The sequence below is a fragment of the Syngnathoides biaculeatus genome, chromosome 15 (genome assembly GCF_019802595.1).
Source record: "Syngnathoides biaculeatus isolate LvHL_M chromosome 15, ASM1980259v1, whole genome shotgun sequence".
Taxonomy (NCBI): Eukaryota; Metazoa; Chordata; class Actinopteri; order Syngnathiformes; family Syngnathidae; genus Syngnathoides; species Syngnathoides biaculeatus.
This window is the reverse complement of record NC_084654.1, coordinates 10,281,135-10,297,323: the sequence shown is the minus strand read 5'-3', so window position 1 is coordinate 10,297,323 and position 16,189 is coordinate 10,281,135. Positions and strand designations below refer to the sequence as shown.

The 16,189-nt window shown below is 39.5% G+C and overlaps 1 protein-coding gene across 9 annotated transcripts in view; it reads left to right on the top strand.

Annotated features, from left to right (window-relative positions):
- Positions 1-16,189, top strand: part of ralgapa2 (Ral GTPase activating protein catalytic subunit alpha 2) — a 178,078-nt gene that overhangs the window by 9,809 nt on the left and 152,080 nt on the right. For 6 of the 9 annotated variants that reach the window (XM_061843204.1, XM_061843199.1, XM_061843200.1 and 3 more), the window contains exons 2-4: positions 4,000-4,110; positions 6,274-6,323; positions 14,670-14,735. In XM_061843204.1, the coding sequence (XP_061699188.1) occupies positions 4,000-4,110; positions 6,274-6,323; positions 14,670-14,735 (227 nt within the window). The remainder of the gene's footprint in view (positions 1-3,999; positions 4,111-6,273; positions 6,324-14,669; positions 14,736-16,189) is intronic. The other 3 variants (XM_061843203.1, XM_061843202.1, XM_061843207.1) reach the window with 1 other exon arrangement.

The window sequence follows — 16,189 nt, the reverse complement described above, 5'->3', positions numbered from 1 at the left end:
CGAAGAAGTATGGCACAGCGAAATCGACAATCAGGACCATCTTGAAGCACAAGGATGCCCTCATAGCAAGTAATGTTGTTAAAGGAGCAACCGTGTTGACCAAGCACAGGCCACAGATCTTGGAAGAAGTCGAAAAGTTGCTTCTCATTTTTGTGAATGAGCAGCAGTTAGCTGGGCATAGTGTTGGCGAGGAAGGAATTTCCACCAAAGCCAGAAATCTGTATACAGATTTAAAAAGAGAAGACCCCAGTCTAGTTCCTGAGCGCTTTGAATTCAAAGCAAGTCGAAGATGGTTCAAAAATTTCCGCAAAAGAAGTGGGATACACTCCGTTGTTCGCCATGGGGAGGCTACAAGTTTTGCATTGCTTCTTTCTTTTGTTCCATTAACCCTACCTCTAGTTGCAAGTTCATTTTTTTTACATGTTACTTACTTTATGTGCAAGTAAAAAACAATTTGTGTGCGCCCCCATTATTGCTTGTTTAAAGTTATTCTGCACTTTTGTTAATGAAAAAAGGTTTACAAGACTCGGGGCCGAGTCACTACAGATACAGCAATCCACTCCCAGCCTAGCATACTCTACTAGGCTAAAGCATACATTTTAAGCAAAAAATAAATTTGTTTCTTAAATGATTTAATTATATAAAGTATTTAAACTGTACATGTATTTCTACTATGCAGTTTATTATCAGGAAAAGCTAAAAGAAATCACTTAAAAAAACTATTTTTAGGCTTGGAACTCATTATTTCATTTTCCATTCTTTGTAATGGGAAAACGTGCTCCGGTTTTTGAACATTTTGGTTTTCAAGCAGCCTTCTGTAACGGATTGTGTTCGAGAACCGATGCACCACTATACTGTTACCAAGGTGATGACAACAAAATGTGTACAGTAATCCCTCATTTTTTGCAGTCAATTGGGACCAGAACCACCCGTGAAAAGTGAAAAACTGCAAAGTAGCGGGGGATGTAATGTTTATGTGGGTGCCAGAACGTTTAAAATGTGTAAATACTATTTCTACTTTGCATATTTGAGATTAAAAAAAATCATTTAGTTAAATCTTTAATTATGAAACTTTGCAAATATATATAGCATTATGAAATTATAATATAAATTACAAAACACTTACTGTATTATATATTACTGTATAATTACCATTCATCACTTGGAGACTTCTGGTGGAGGCGCTGTGTTGTTGCTCTAACAGTTTAATCAACAGTCCAGCATTTATACTTTGCATACTTGAGACAAAAATTACAACGCAAGTGTCTACCTGAACAATAACAATAAAAAATGAGATTTTTATTGCGGTACAGAAAGTCCTAAACAAAGCAAACACATGATTTTTTTCTTCTGTAGAGCACAGAATACTCCCAACACACTTATGACGTCTCTTCCTTCACACTTCTGTTACACCACTTCCATTTCATCATTGTGACGTTACTTCCATTTTGCGTTGTGGTGTTCCCTCCTCTGACAAGAGGAACTTTTGCTCGCAAGAACGCAGGATTTGTCCCTCACCATCTCCAGCCCGTTCTGGTCACATCCCCACAAAGCCTCTTTTTTTATTTTCCGATGGGGGTCCGAAACGTAACACAGCAAATGTGACAAACAGAAGTAATGGTAAGCAAACGCATGTCAATGTAATGTGTCTCTTTGTTCCTTCATATTCTTCAAGAAGGTTAAACATCACAAAGGAGCATTAAAAGCAAAACAAGAGAGCAAATATGAGATAACTTTATGTACAATTAATCAACTTAATCCAACACCTGTACAAGGACATAACCCCGTCAACAGAATTGCTAAACTCGACAGCTCGTACAATATTGTCCAATGCTTGAGATCGTAACTCATTTGCTTACCGAAAAGCCTCGTCCTTGAGGGGGGGGATACCTCATTGCAGCTTGAGGTTCATCATCACACATTTCGCTTCCTTATTAAAAGTTATTAAGCAGTTTTATGCATGTTTACCACATCATTCTTTATGTAGCCCACTGCTGATTCATTTACACCATTATGGCGCCACAAAAGTGCAACTTCTGCCATCTTTGACCATGTCCAAAAGTTTAACTTTTTCGCCCATCATCATCATCTTCCTCTTCCTCAGTCACTGGGCCATTTTTCTGCAATCTGCTTTCAGCAGAGTGAACGCAACTCCCATTTCGAACAATTCTCTCATTTCGCATCTTCCTCTTCTTCAGTAACTGGGCCATTTTTCTGCAATCTGCTTTCCACAAAGCGAATGCAGCTCCCATTTCGAACAATCCTCTCATTTCGCATCTTCCTCTTCCACTTGGGTGCTTGGAGGGAGCTTTAACATCAGCCCAGCGCTTTGGCGGCATTGTGAACCAGTGAGGTTATAGCGTACACTTTAACAATGTACAAAGGACGAGAGAGGGATAGAGAGTTGCTGGGTGGGGCTTCAATGATTCACAGCCAATCATCTCCAAAAAGCCGATCTGGCCTTTTTTTTTTTTTTTTTTTTTGGTTCATTGGTCCATGCATGTTGGGGATGGCGCTTTATATCAATGCACATTCCCGTAATATAGTGCATACTGTATGCCTGGCTTTTTTCTTTCTTTGAGGGGGGATGGGGTGGGGGGGACGCGGTGCGCTGAAGGCGCAATAGGTGAAGTGTGAAGTAGAGAGGGATTACTGTATTTATAAGAACAAAATTGGGGGGAAAAGTGTGTTGGTGGTAACTAGTGATCAGGAGAGGAGAGTCGTGTTAAGGCTTGCTTGAGGTATGTTTACCTACTTTTAATACATTAGTTTTCAAGCAGGCAAAAAAATGTTTTACAGTCTAGCAAGCTAGTGCTCGCACTAACAGTTGTAAGTGATCTTTTGAATCTTGCTGTAAAGTTTTGATGTAATTACAATGAACCAATTCAAAACGTCACAAAAAGTGGATATACTGTAGTGCATTGATTACTGTATGTACTTCCTGCCAGCTAATAAAAGACCATTCATTTGTTCTATCTGTCACTATGCCTCTCATAAATAGATGAAGAAAGATACATTACTCATTGCAAATATTTTTTGAGCAATTTAATACATAAGTATACACCATAAATGAACAAGTTATTTAAATAGACAGATTGCTCCATTTTGTGCTTTGATTGGTGATCGATTATTTATTTATTTATGTATTTTCAACTCTCTGATCAGTCACAAATATCATGATCGTGTAAAGCTTAGTCAAAGGTTACAAGCAATTGATGTGGGAGGTTTAGTGTGTGATTTGTCCAAGTGATGTCTAATAAACATACTTTTGGAGCAGACCAGGGCAATTTATGTCCTGTAGGTCAAATCAGGCTTATCCAAAGTCTGATAGTGCGTGGTGCTTTTAGTTTGAAAGTTCTGTTTTTATTTTTAGAATTTCTCCCACGTCATCCGTGTGTAATGAGAGGGTTGTTTTGTGGGTTTGTGTATATGCAATGTATGTGACTGGTCCAAGTGAACAGGATTTAGAGCAATGTATCATTATGTCAGTTTTGCTAGAATGTCTGTGCCAACTAAGAACAACATGTACAGTGATGTGATAAAGTGTTTGCTCCCTTCCTGATTTCCCATTTGTTTGAATGTTTCGTCACATATAAATGCTTCATATGGACATAAATACATAAATTACGAGCCCCTAAAGGCACCTGAAGAAAAATAGACTCATTTCTTATTTTCACTGGAAACTTTCTCATGATCACTGATGGTGTAGTAGTACACACATCTGCCTTTAGTGAGGGCAGTGTTGGATTGATTCCAGCTCAGTGATGGTGTCAATATCTGCCCTATGACTGACTGGCGACCAGTTCAGGATGTAGTCCACCTTTCACCCGAAGCAAGCTGGGATAGGCTCCAGCTTTCCCGCAACCGTTGTAAGGATAAGCGGCTTGGATAATGACCTGACATGACTTTCTCCTAAGAACGAAAAACGTTCTCACTCTGTGTTTGCGTCAAACAAGTATGCTATAGTACATTGAATTTATTGTTTACGTTCTTTTTCAGATATTATTGACAAGAGTGAGTTGAAGCCATTCTTCGAGAGCAATTGTTCACAGATCTATTTTATCTTCTATGAAAATTTCAGTACACTGGAAAGCAATGTAAAACAAAAAGGTGGGTCCAACCTTTTTCTTGTTTCTAAATTTTATCCTCGATTTGATCCCCTTCATTTACCACATACTTAAATTCAATAATTACCGTAATTTCTCAAAAATAATGCTCAATTTTTTCCAAAAATATTTTCAAAAAGTTAATTAAGCGCAATATATTTAGGTATGGAGGAAAAATAAAAAATACCATCACATAGAGTGGTTAAAAAAAAAAAGGTATACATATACATTTCGATAGGGTATTCGATGTCTTATGTTACACATTTATATATATATTATGGTAATATGCGCTCCCAACTTGAGCTCTCTTACCTCCTTGGGGGAGCTTTGCATTTTACAATCATTAGCATAGCATAATTGTTGCTACTGCTCCATAGATCAGAAACGACTGCCCGTGAGTGTGTTTTATCCTAAACTAAGACAAAAGTGCAGCAGGGCAGCAGTCCAAAACAACGAGAGCTCAATTTGCTTCAGGCCGTTATCAAAACAATGTGAGCTCATACTATGTAGTAAGGGCGTAATGAGTAAATGGGAGCGTGTACACCAGGAGTGTCAAACTCATTTCACACTGTGGGCCACACACCGCGCCGATAGATGTCAATTGGGCCGGACCATTGTCGCATACTCTGCTATAAATAACCAAAATATCACGTCTTTCCTTTGTTTGTGTAAAGAAGCACAAGAACATTAGGAAAACGTTGAAATTTCATGAACATTCATGAACACTTTTCCAAAACATTTCATGAAACACTTCAGATTTCCTTAGACAAATGTGCAATTTACTTTTATCATTCACATATATGCATTGCGACTGGTCCCACTGATTGTACAAAGGCACAAAACTTTAACAAGTGGCATTGAAAAATATAGTAAGATTAAATGAGATTCATAAAGAAAGGAATTTCCAAACCATTTACACAAGTACATATAAAATCTAAATTTAATCCCTGCCTACACCTTACAAACGAAGGAGAGTGCTATTAAATGTGTAAAGAAGAGACTATTCACATGTTCTGTAAATGTGTAAACTTCATGCATGAAATACAGATAAAATACACACTGAAAATTCATGGCGTTGCATGAACAGTAGAATTCCATACTTTTTTGTAATGAAGTTACTGACAAATATTAAATTGCACATTTGTTTAATCAATTCACAGTCAGGATTCATCTTCACAGAGCTGTATTTTTTCAATGCAAACAGTATCTAAGACAGCATTTTAAAGGCGTTAGTCTTGTCTGGACTTCTTTTTGTTCCTGATAATTGGCATCTTTTGCCCCGTACAAGTGCATGTTGTTGTCTTCTTTCTGATCAAAACAATGTGCCCCCGTTTTCCGTATTCTGTCTTTTATGCATTTATTTAAATATTTAATGCAAAAAATGTTTAAGTTAAATAGTGTTAAATAGTTCATTTGTTTAAGACTGTAATATGTGTTATCAACAATATTGATAAAGTGTTATGCCATCATTGAGCATTTATTTTAGTTGGTTGAGAAATTCTGTTCTGACACTTACATTACATTACATTACAGGACAAGCGTCTCCCGTGCCCAGTCCTTAAGACTGTAATATGTGTTATCAACAATATTGATAAAGTGTTATGCCATCATTGAGCATTTATTTTAGTTGGTTGAGAAATTCTGTTCTGACAATTACATTACATTGCATTACATTACAGGACAAGCGTCTCCCGTGCCCAGTCCTGAGTTATATATAACCGCTACATCAGCACATGCACAATGATTATTATTAATGATTGCTGTACAGACAGTTTTTGAAAAACAATACAAGTACAAAACTAACCAAAAATAAATACAGATAATTCCTAATATTTTGAGCATATGGGTAGCAGCAAATTGGTGGTGCGCATTGTACATTGGTAGGAGGGTGTTACTGATTTTTTTTTTTTTTTAGGTCAACTTTGGGGGTACGCGTTATACTTAGGAACGCATTATACTCGAGAAATTACGGTAAATATCTGCCTGTTAATTTTCCTCTTAACTCCTACCCTGCATGTCCAATATAGTATTGTTAGTTACTGTTACATTATGACAATAATGTAATAGTAACATGATGTTAAATTCAGTGATTCTACAACACTGTTTCCACAACATTAACCACAAAAGTTTTATGTTGAAGCTGAAGCACCTTATTTGGTTTACACAGGAATCAAATCTCTCAGGGAGGAGCTGGACTCCATCCTCTTTATTTTTGAAGTAAGTTGCCTTTTTCTGTTATAGCCCCCCAAATGTTTGGAAGATTGTCCTGCCTTTGTGTTCGGAATTGTGTTAACCAGAAACAGTTGAAACAATTTAACTGTGGGCTGTAGAGGTCAGCTCAGTCATTTCCTAGCTAAACTGTGTGTGACGGCCCTTCCCCCTATTCTACTGAGCAGACCTATGTTGTGCACGCAGGTTAAAGTCCACCACCTTGTTTCACAGTCTGACTGCAAAGGCATCTCCAGTGTCCAATGCAAATACTTAGCTCCCCTGTTACATTTCCTCAAGGAAGGGCTATACAGGGCAGCAGAATATCAAATGGGGACTAAATTGTTCTCATTACACCGTATGTATATACTGTATTTTTCGGACGATAAATTGCAGTTTATGTAAAAAAAAAAAAAAAACTGTGTGTGACGGCCCTTCCCCCTATTCTACTGAGTAGACCTATGTTGTGCATGCAGGTTAAAGTCCACCACCTTGTTTTCCCAATCTGACTGCAAAGGCATCTCCAGTGTCCAATGCAAATGCTTAGCTCCCCAGTTCCATTTCCTCAAGGAAGGGCTATACAGGGGAGCAGAATATCAAATGGGGACTAAAATGTTCTCATTACACCGTATGTATGTACTGTATTTTTTGGATGATAAATTGCAGTTTATTCCCCACCCCCCCCCAAAAAAAATGCGGCATCCATCTTTCCGGGAAGTCATTGGATGGCTCAACATAGTAAGATTTTTGGTTCAATCATACGTTTGACACGCAAATCTGTGGTTCATTAAAATGTTCATTTGCCACAAACAAATTTAGAACCTCTTCTGACCATGCACACAATGCAAATATTTTTTTGATGTGCATCCTGTGTCTGTGACACAAAAAAATCAGCACCGACACATGAACCATATTCATTCTGCGTCGATTCACAGGTGGTCTAAAACCCATCCTATATATGTGTACGTCTGTTGGTGGAGAGCTTCCACACAGCGAATCAAAAGTATGGATCCTGTCTTGGTGCCAGCCAATCAGAATCACAGTAGGCCAGGTTATCGTTCCATATAATGGGCATGGGTATTTTCCATACACGGAAGTTGCCATTGTCGTCGTAACACCCGCTGCACCGTTCACAATTCATCACGCCTATGGTAAAATAGCATTTGCTCCATTGGTGCTAACAACTGAGACAAAAGAAAAGTTCATTGTTTTTTACATTCGTCCCAGATTCCAGTTGTCTATTGTGACAACTACTATACTTCACTGACCTTGCCCTGAGCCTGCATGCAATTTTGGGTCATTTTTTCATTTGGGCATTTCTTTGAGAGATGTTTCATCTTTCTTTGTTGTTTTGACACAAGGATATACCTCCACATGAAGACCCCATGTTTTTGGCAATACAATATTCATTTAAGGTTTGGTATTTTATGCAAAAAAATGTAAGCAAAGTTTTTATTGAAATAAACTGTAGTTAACATTTGTTATTTCAGGGTTTATTTTAAAAATTTAATTCCCAATGCTCTCACAATTATATGGGAGATAATATTCCCATCGAGCAACATCTCAACCATTTGGTAGAGGCCTATATTTAAAAAATAAACTAGGGATTCTGTATATTTTTTTAATATATTTCGTTACTAATGCCCCAATAACTTGAAAATACAAAATATTTTTTTCAATAATTTTTCTTGGAGTGACCATTCAATTGTTAAATGCTGTCTCAATTTCTTTAAAAATTCCGTGTATAAAATTGAAAAAAATGGTAGTAAAATTTTCTATTTATGCAGCCAATTATTTATTTTTATTGAATAACTAGTTTATATAAATGTACATAAAATTAACTAGGGAATATAGTATCCTGTTCATCTGTTTCAATTAGGATTAAAAAATGCATAAATTTAACCTTTTTGACATTAAAAAAAACTTCCTTAAAATTCTTTAAAAAAAAAAAAAAAAACCTCGTCAAGAAACCAAACTTCATAAAATTACCTTCAATGTTCTTACTGCCGCAACAAGATAATCTCCTTGACTATACAGTACTTATCCAGACAAGTTGACCTCCAATTAAAGTGTTGAATCTTGCCTCCTGCATATGTATGCAGTCATTTTTTTTCAAACAGAACTAATATTGACTATAGCTTAACCATCACTTGTCCACTTTAATTTTAGTCTTTGGTGTGCTTTGTACTCATCGACGAAAAAGATAAGTGTTGAATAGTGTTTATCTGAAATACAACAGTTTTGTCCCAAGATTTGCTTAATTGTCTACACATTCTTCACACGATATATTCGATACAATTTGGGGAATAATTTGTGGCCAAGGTCTTATTATTCCATATGTTATACCATATAACATATACGATATGCTTGTGATAATGTGGCAGAATAAAACAAAAATCCAGTCAGACTTTGTCCTCTGGTGTGTGGGTGGTTGAAGTTAGTCCTGATAAAACGGAACCATGTAATGCTGAGTCACACAACAATTGTCTTCCACGCTCCCTTGCACGTCAGCATTAAAAGCTGGTTGACACCTTGAACAGGATTCATATTTGCAACTATCGAGAGATTACTTTGGTGTCATTGTATGAAGTTGATGCCTCCTCCTTTTGGGGGTTGAAGGGGACACTAGAACCACCTTTATGAGCCTGTTTGTGTGTTGGGTGTCTAGAGAGGGGCAGGCTTTTGTGCTAAACCTCCTCAAACACACCAACCCCCTTGGCCAGGACAATCCATTGCTATTCATTTAATTTCTGCAATTTCTTTCTGAGTAATGCTATTGAATCATCTGCCAGGATATGTGCAGTATTATCAGCTGGTACACTACTATCATGTTTTAAACTACAGCCACAAATCAAGAGGTCCAGTTCAATTGATCTTACTATGGTGTTGTCTTAAACTGCAATTCCTAATGAGGCTTGTGGTTCCACCAAGGATGTGTTGTGTTGGTGAGATATCAGTCGCTATGTAAATAGCATCAATCACTGTGTAGATAGCATGACCTACCCCCACCCCCCACGCCACACGCCGTCGGTAGTTCACGAGAGGCTGGCTGCTTGAAAAATAGATGTTTGGGTAAAAAAGTCTGGGCACCTGTGCCTTAGGCCTTTTTTAGGCTAATCTGGGACCTTGGGTATTGTATTTCGTGCCATATCATGTGTAAATGTGTATTGGTATGACATAAATTCCTTGACTCCTTGGAATGACCTGGTCCAAGTATCCTGTTTTAAAAATCATCACTTGAACGTTGAAATTTTGCCCGTCTCAGAGCCAAGATCAAGGTTCGCAAAGTGCTCATCAGAGATATGCTGTTCGCTGATGACGCTGCTGTAGTAACACACAGTGCGATCTCCAGTCCCTGATGGATTGTTTCTCCTAGGCATGCAAGGACTTTGGACTAACAATCAGCCTCAGGAAAACATCCTGGGACAAGGCACCAAAATACCGCTGTCCATCATTATAGATTATTACAAGGTCAATGTGGTCCATGAGTTCATCTACCTCAGCTCAACCATCATCGACAACCTCTTCCTAGATGTGGAAATTGACAAGAGGATCGGGAAGGCAGCCATGACCCCTGCTCGCCTCATGTCTCGTGTGTGGGGAAAACCCTAAGCTGTCGGTCAAGACCATGATGGAGGTGTACAATGCCTGCATCATCAGCACACTGCTCTACGGCAGTGAGACTTGGACCACATACGCCAAAACAAGAGAGGAAACTTCACAGATTTCACATGCGCAGCCTCCGCCGCATTTTTGGAATCTTGTGGCAAGAAAAAGTGACCAACACCAAGGTCTGGTTTTGGCGGTCTTCCCAGCATGTGCACTCTGCTCTGAGAGCACCAAATCAGATGACGAGGCCACATCCGCTGAATGCAAGATGACCGTATCCCCTGTTCGCCGAAATGGTTGCATGGGCGAAAGCTATAGGACGACTGCAGGTGCGATACTGCAACGTCGTCAAGAGGGACCTGGAGGCAACCAACATGAACCCAGAGACCAGGGAGAGCCTGGGAGACAACCGCTCAAAGTGGAGAGAAGCCCTGACTCGACACCTCAAAACAGGCGAAGCAAGGCTGATGGAGGCTCCTGCAGAGAAGTAAGCCCATAGAAAGGAGTGCAGCAGCACAAACAGACCAGTGGGATCCTTCAATTATGCCCTATGCTAAAGAGACTGGCACTCACGCATAGGTCATCATAGCCACAGATGACACAGCTCCACCAATAACTTGGATGTCACCCCATGATCAGCCCTGATCATCGGAGGCCCAAGTAAAAACTTGAACGTTGAGCACAAAAGAATGCCTGGTTAGGTAGACACTAATTTCCTAAATCTAAAAGAAATACTTTTCTACCTTGTAGTCAGCTGTTTTTGTAGTCACAAGACAAGCCTGAACTCTAGTGTCCTAGCTTGAGAGACTCTCGGTGTTTACGCTCCCATATGCGTGTACATGACCTTATCTGCTGAGTGCCTAAAATCATCTTGAGCCCTGGCCACTGAAAATGTGGCTCGTGGAAAACTTGTACATACAAAAAAAAAAAAAAAAAAAAAAAAAAAAAAAAAAAACTTTAGGGGAGTTTGGTCTTATCCATTTCCCTTGACTTTCCTGTACAGGATACAACCTTACGATGACCCATCAAAATCTGACTCAGCATTCTGAATTTCCCATCATCTTTGCATCTCCGGGTCTAGATTGAAGCTATTACTTTCATGTATGTCATATATTGCAGTAGTTCTCAAACTGGTGTCCCTAACCATCACTTGGAGTAAAATAAAGTAAAATAATTTACAATGCACCAATAAAATTAATATCCATCCTTTTCCCAAAAGTAACTCCTCCTCCCTAACTCAGGCTTTTAAAAGCTGTGCTATGATGATGTACAGTATCACATAAACGTAAGGGTGAAGCAAGGCAACGTCAGAAAATTATTTGCAGCTTTGAAGTGGATACCTCAGGTCAACAGTTTGCAAAGTCAAATAACTGTTTTGTAACATATAATTGGGCACCATCTCAGGTAGTGTTTAATATGATTTACTCAATAATTGTCTTCCAACGGGCTCCTTTCTTGTTGTATTGAAAACAGTTAAAATCCTTCTGCTTATATCGTCTGTTTTTTATCAGGAATAAAACTTAGTCGTCATTTTTGGGGAAATTGTCGCTAGACCAGTTGGAAAAGTTGCTAATTAATGAGACCAAATTGGCATCTTCCCACTGAGAGAGCCAATCTCTGGGGGCAGAGATTTCAGGGCATTGCTATAGGCCAGGGGTGTCCAAACTTTTTGCAAAGAGGGCCAGATTTGGTAAGGTGAAAATGTGTGGGGGCCGACTATTTAGCCTGACATTCTTTGAACCATTAACATTAAATACAAATTAACTTTTTGGGATTTTTTTTAATTTAATTACAAATGGCATACTTTTACTTTTACATTTTTTTTTACATTTAGGTTTTTACCGAAATCACAAACCACAAAAAATTAAAACTATAAAGGATATCTAAGTTCATGTGAAACATTACATATTATTCACTATTATATGCTCACTGTAGGAAAAGTGCTGAAAACAAAACAATGATCACTGCATATTCAAACTGTGATTTTGACCATCACAAAAAAATTAATTAACTGAGATTTAAGAATTTATTCAACTCAGAGGACTTAACAAAGGTCTTGCCTGCACTAATGTGAAGGGTGATACTGGGATCTTGACTGCAGTATGTAGTCCATGTCTGGCTCAAGAGCATTGGTTTTGATGCGCAAGACGTCACGCAGGTGAGAGTCACTCAGTCTCGTCCTCATGCGGCTCTTGTTAATGTTCATAACGGAGAATGTCTTCTCGCACATGTATGTGGAGCCAAACAAGCTCAGCATTTTCTTAGCAAATGTCCGAATTGCTTGGAACCTGCCTTCATCCAGCTGGCGGTAGAAGTTGACAAGAGGGAGCTGTTGGTGCCGACTGCGATGCTCGGCGTCACACTGCAGCTCAATGAGCTCCAGTTGCAGGTGGTCTGGAGCGTCATCAGGGTCCACGGAGAAAGGAGAGGAAAAAAGCGTGATCTCCTTTTCAATAGCTGCAAAGTCCCGAAAGCGCTGCTGAAACTCCTCAACCAGAGATGAGATGTCTGCTGCATACTTTGTCATTTGCGCACTGATATTGATCTGTGGGAAACTGGTCACAATTTCCTGCAGCGACGGGAAATGTGCGGTATTGGGCTGCGCCTGTGACAGGTGTCTTTGGAAAAGTAGCAGCTTGGTCCGAAAGGCTTTGATGTGTGAATACAGTTGGCTTACCACTGCATTTTGCCCTTGAAGGCTTGTGTTCAGCGCATTCAGATGTCACGTTATGTCAACTAAAAATCCCAAATCAGCCAGCCAAACAGGATCATTTAATTGTGGCATGGGTTGTCCCTTTTTAGTCAAGAATTGTCCAATTTTCTCCCTGAGAGAGAAGAAGCGCTGCAGCGCAGACCCCCGACTGAGCCACCTTACGTCGGTGTGATACAAAACATCTCCGTATTCAGCCTGGATGTCGAGAAGAAACTGTTGAAACTGGCGGTGGCACAGCGCTTTGGAGCGAATATAATTAATAGTCTTTATCACCGGTTTCATAACATTATCATATTTCATATATTTGGCACAGAGAACTTCTTGATGAATAATACAGTGGAGTTTAATAGCGCTGCCTCCTTCTTCGCTGACTTTGTTACAGACAAGGCTTGATAATCCACTCCGCTCGCCAGCCATGGCAGGTGCGCCGTCCGTAATAATCCCGGTGACTTTATTCCACTGTAGTTTCATGTCATCTACGGTGGAACAAACAGAAACAAATAAATCCGTTCCTCTTGTTTGGCCCTTCAGACTCTGGAGGTCCAGAAGCTCTTCACTCACGTTCATGTCATTGTCCACTCCTCTTAAAAAGATCAGTAACTGAGCGGTGTCGGACGCATCCGTGCTTTCATCGCACGCTAACGAGAAAAAGTCAAACTCAGTTCCTTTTGCCTCTAACTGTCTCTTAATATCTAATGAAACGTCTTCAATTCTCCGTACCACAGTATTACGAGCCAGGCAAATATTGGCAAACTCTTGCTTCTTCGCGGGACAAATTTTCTCAACCATTTTCATTGCACGGTCTTTAATAAATTCACCCTCAGTGAAAGGTTTGCAGTGCTTTGCAATCAGCGTTGCCACTTCGTAGCTTGCCTTTGTGGCATTTTCATTTGACTCACGGACTCTTGTGAAAAAGCTTTGCTGTGCCGTTAAAACAGCTTCCAGTTGCTTCACTTTTTCACCGCGTTTGTTCCCAGTTAGCTTGTCGTAGCTAGCATGTTTCGTCTGGTAGTGCCTCTTGATGTTGAATTCCTTTAAAACAGCCACAGTCTCTTGGCAAATTAGGCAGACACAGTTGTTTCGTATTTCAGTGAAAAAATACTCAAATTTCCACTTGTCCTGGAAGCGGCGGCCCTCGCGGTCAACTTTCCTTTTTTTGTTTACAGACGCCATGTTAGAAATGGGCTGGGCTGAAACGATCACGCAAGGTCAAGGGTCACGGCGGCCAGAGTGCGGCCACAGGGCTACTGCCATCTTCTGGTGAAATGAAAAATATGAAAAATAGCTTTTTGTACACATGTATTTTATACTGTGGTCAACAGTGCTGGCGGGCCGCATATTATTGATTTCATGATAGAGGCCGCGGGCCGGTAAAAATTTGTCCACGGGCCGCAATTGGCCCGGGGGCCGGACTTTGGACATGTCTGCTATAGGCTAACGATTAGGTAATGCCTCAAACCTCCCCCTCTGTTTAGAGATGGATTTTACGGTTGGCTGCTTTTGTGAGACAGCTACAAACTATATACTTAATACCTTAAAGCCTCATGAGAGATGACTGTTAGAGCATCTTTATACTCCTCCGGTTGACAATGCATGTATTGCATCACTTGACCTATCCATTGCCCCCTGCACCACGCCTGCATAGCTTGCTGCGCGCACGTAAAAAAAAAAAAAACATTGCTGCGTGGAGAAAGCAGCAGAGACCATCTCTCATGATTGGTCCGTTTTAGTCACATGCTGTGACGACGTACGAACCGTTCCTTCTTGGTCCACATATTACCTATGTTGCTGCCTTCTTGATGACTTTTGCAGCATAATTAAACGTATTATTTAGTCCTTTAGGTTCATTGCTGCCTTCTTGATGATTTTTGCAGCATAATTAAACGTATTATCTAGTCCTTTAGGTTCATTTGTTCAAGCAGACACGATTTCATGGTCGCTGTTGTTGCTTTGTCGGTTGTTATGGAAAAGTAAATATGTCTACCGGAAATGACTAAAAACTACTGATGAAACTCCACCCTGTGCCTTCCTAGCCAATGCTAGCTGCCATGACACCTCTGACTTGGAGAAGAACTGCAGCACATTGTCAAAATCCATACGTGAGTTGCACTCTAATATTACGGCAAACTACACACGAAATAGCCACAGTGACATCAGCGCGGTTGCCACACACCTGAGTATAAAGAGGCCTTTACTGTATCCTGAAGTCAGCAGAGTAAGAAAAAAGCATCAAGATGATGAAAGAGTTTTTTTTTTTTTTTTCATCATTCTTTGTTTTTACTTTCTGGGGGCTAACTGTGTTTACGTACACTGAGTGCATGAGGGAAAAAAAAATGTCCTGGCTCCATCTGTGAAATGTGTCAGTGAAATATCTCATGACAATGTTCAACTACCATTTAACATTTAGCCAAGTTAGTTGATTGTCTTTGCTGTTTAACTGTGCAGACATATTGAGTACATGCAAATCAGTCGCATTTGGGCAAAATTCATCATTTTGAGCTCAAAATAGCCCATTTACGTGAATCGTATAGATCCCGTGAGTTTTTCTGGAGGTGTCGTTACATCTGTTGTCATAGGCTGACAGCTAGTAGCAGTCACTGTGATTTGACAGGCGCGATCGCAGTCACGTGCCGCCACACTTGCAAATTTGCACAGTCAAGCACAAAAAATTCACATGCGTGAAATTTGTTACCAGTAGAAATACATAGATTTGAAAGAGGTCGCTTATTTTGTGTAGTCTTGACCAAAGCAATTGCGCACTTGTCGCACATTCTCAGTCCACATGAAAACTGATCCAGCGAAGTGAACCACAGCCTGATGTCTTTTGTTTTTATTTTTTTAAATTTATTTTAACAAGGAAGCACACGTCTCCTGCTAGTTTGCCTGGCTCCGCCCCCCTCGTGCTCTTAAAGGGGTACACTCATAATTAAAAACCCCTCCAGTTAGCAACACAGTCAGGACAACATTGAGCAAAGAGAGTTTGACATGCTGCTTGTTTTTACTCTCGATAATAATGGTTAAAAAAATAAAACCTTAACCTTAAAACTGTTTGGGAGCATCATTCAGCTTTCAACATGCATTACTAATGATATTTTTCAAGCAATAATTCAGTTTTATGCCAAGAAAAACAGACAGGGATATCATTGTGGGTTAAAAAAAATGAAAAAAAGTTGCAAGCGACCTTTCAAATTTATAGTTCATACTTGGCTTGATTTAGTTAGCAATATATTTTTTTGTTTGTTGACATTTTCATTGGAAGTTTGCAAAAACACAAAATTGTTCTTAAAAATGTTCTATTGGGAATGTAAATGTTTTATTCTGAATCTTTGAATGAGCAATGTAACTTCAATGGATGACAATGATCTCACCACAATGCATACTTCTGATGTTGCTCACAGTGGTCAAAGGAGGCACTCACGAGCTTAGTGTGTTTGCTCAGACAGTAAAAATATTAAAGTTCGTCTTGACATTAATTTAGATGTTTGTTTCATAAACATTATTAACAAAACAAGCCTGATCCTAAACAATCAGTATTCACCCGGAAACAGGAAAT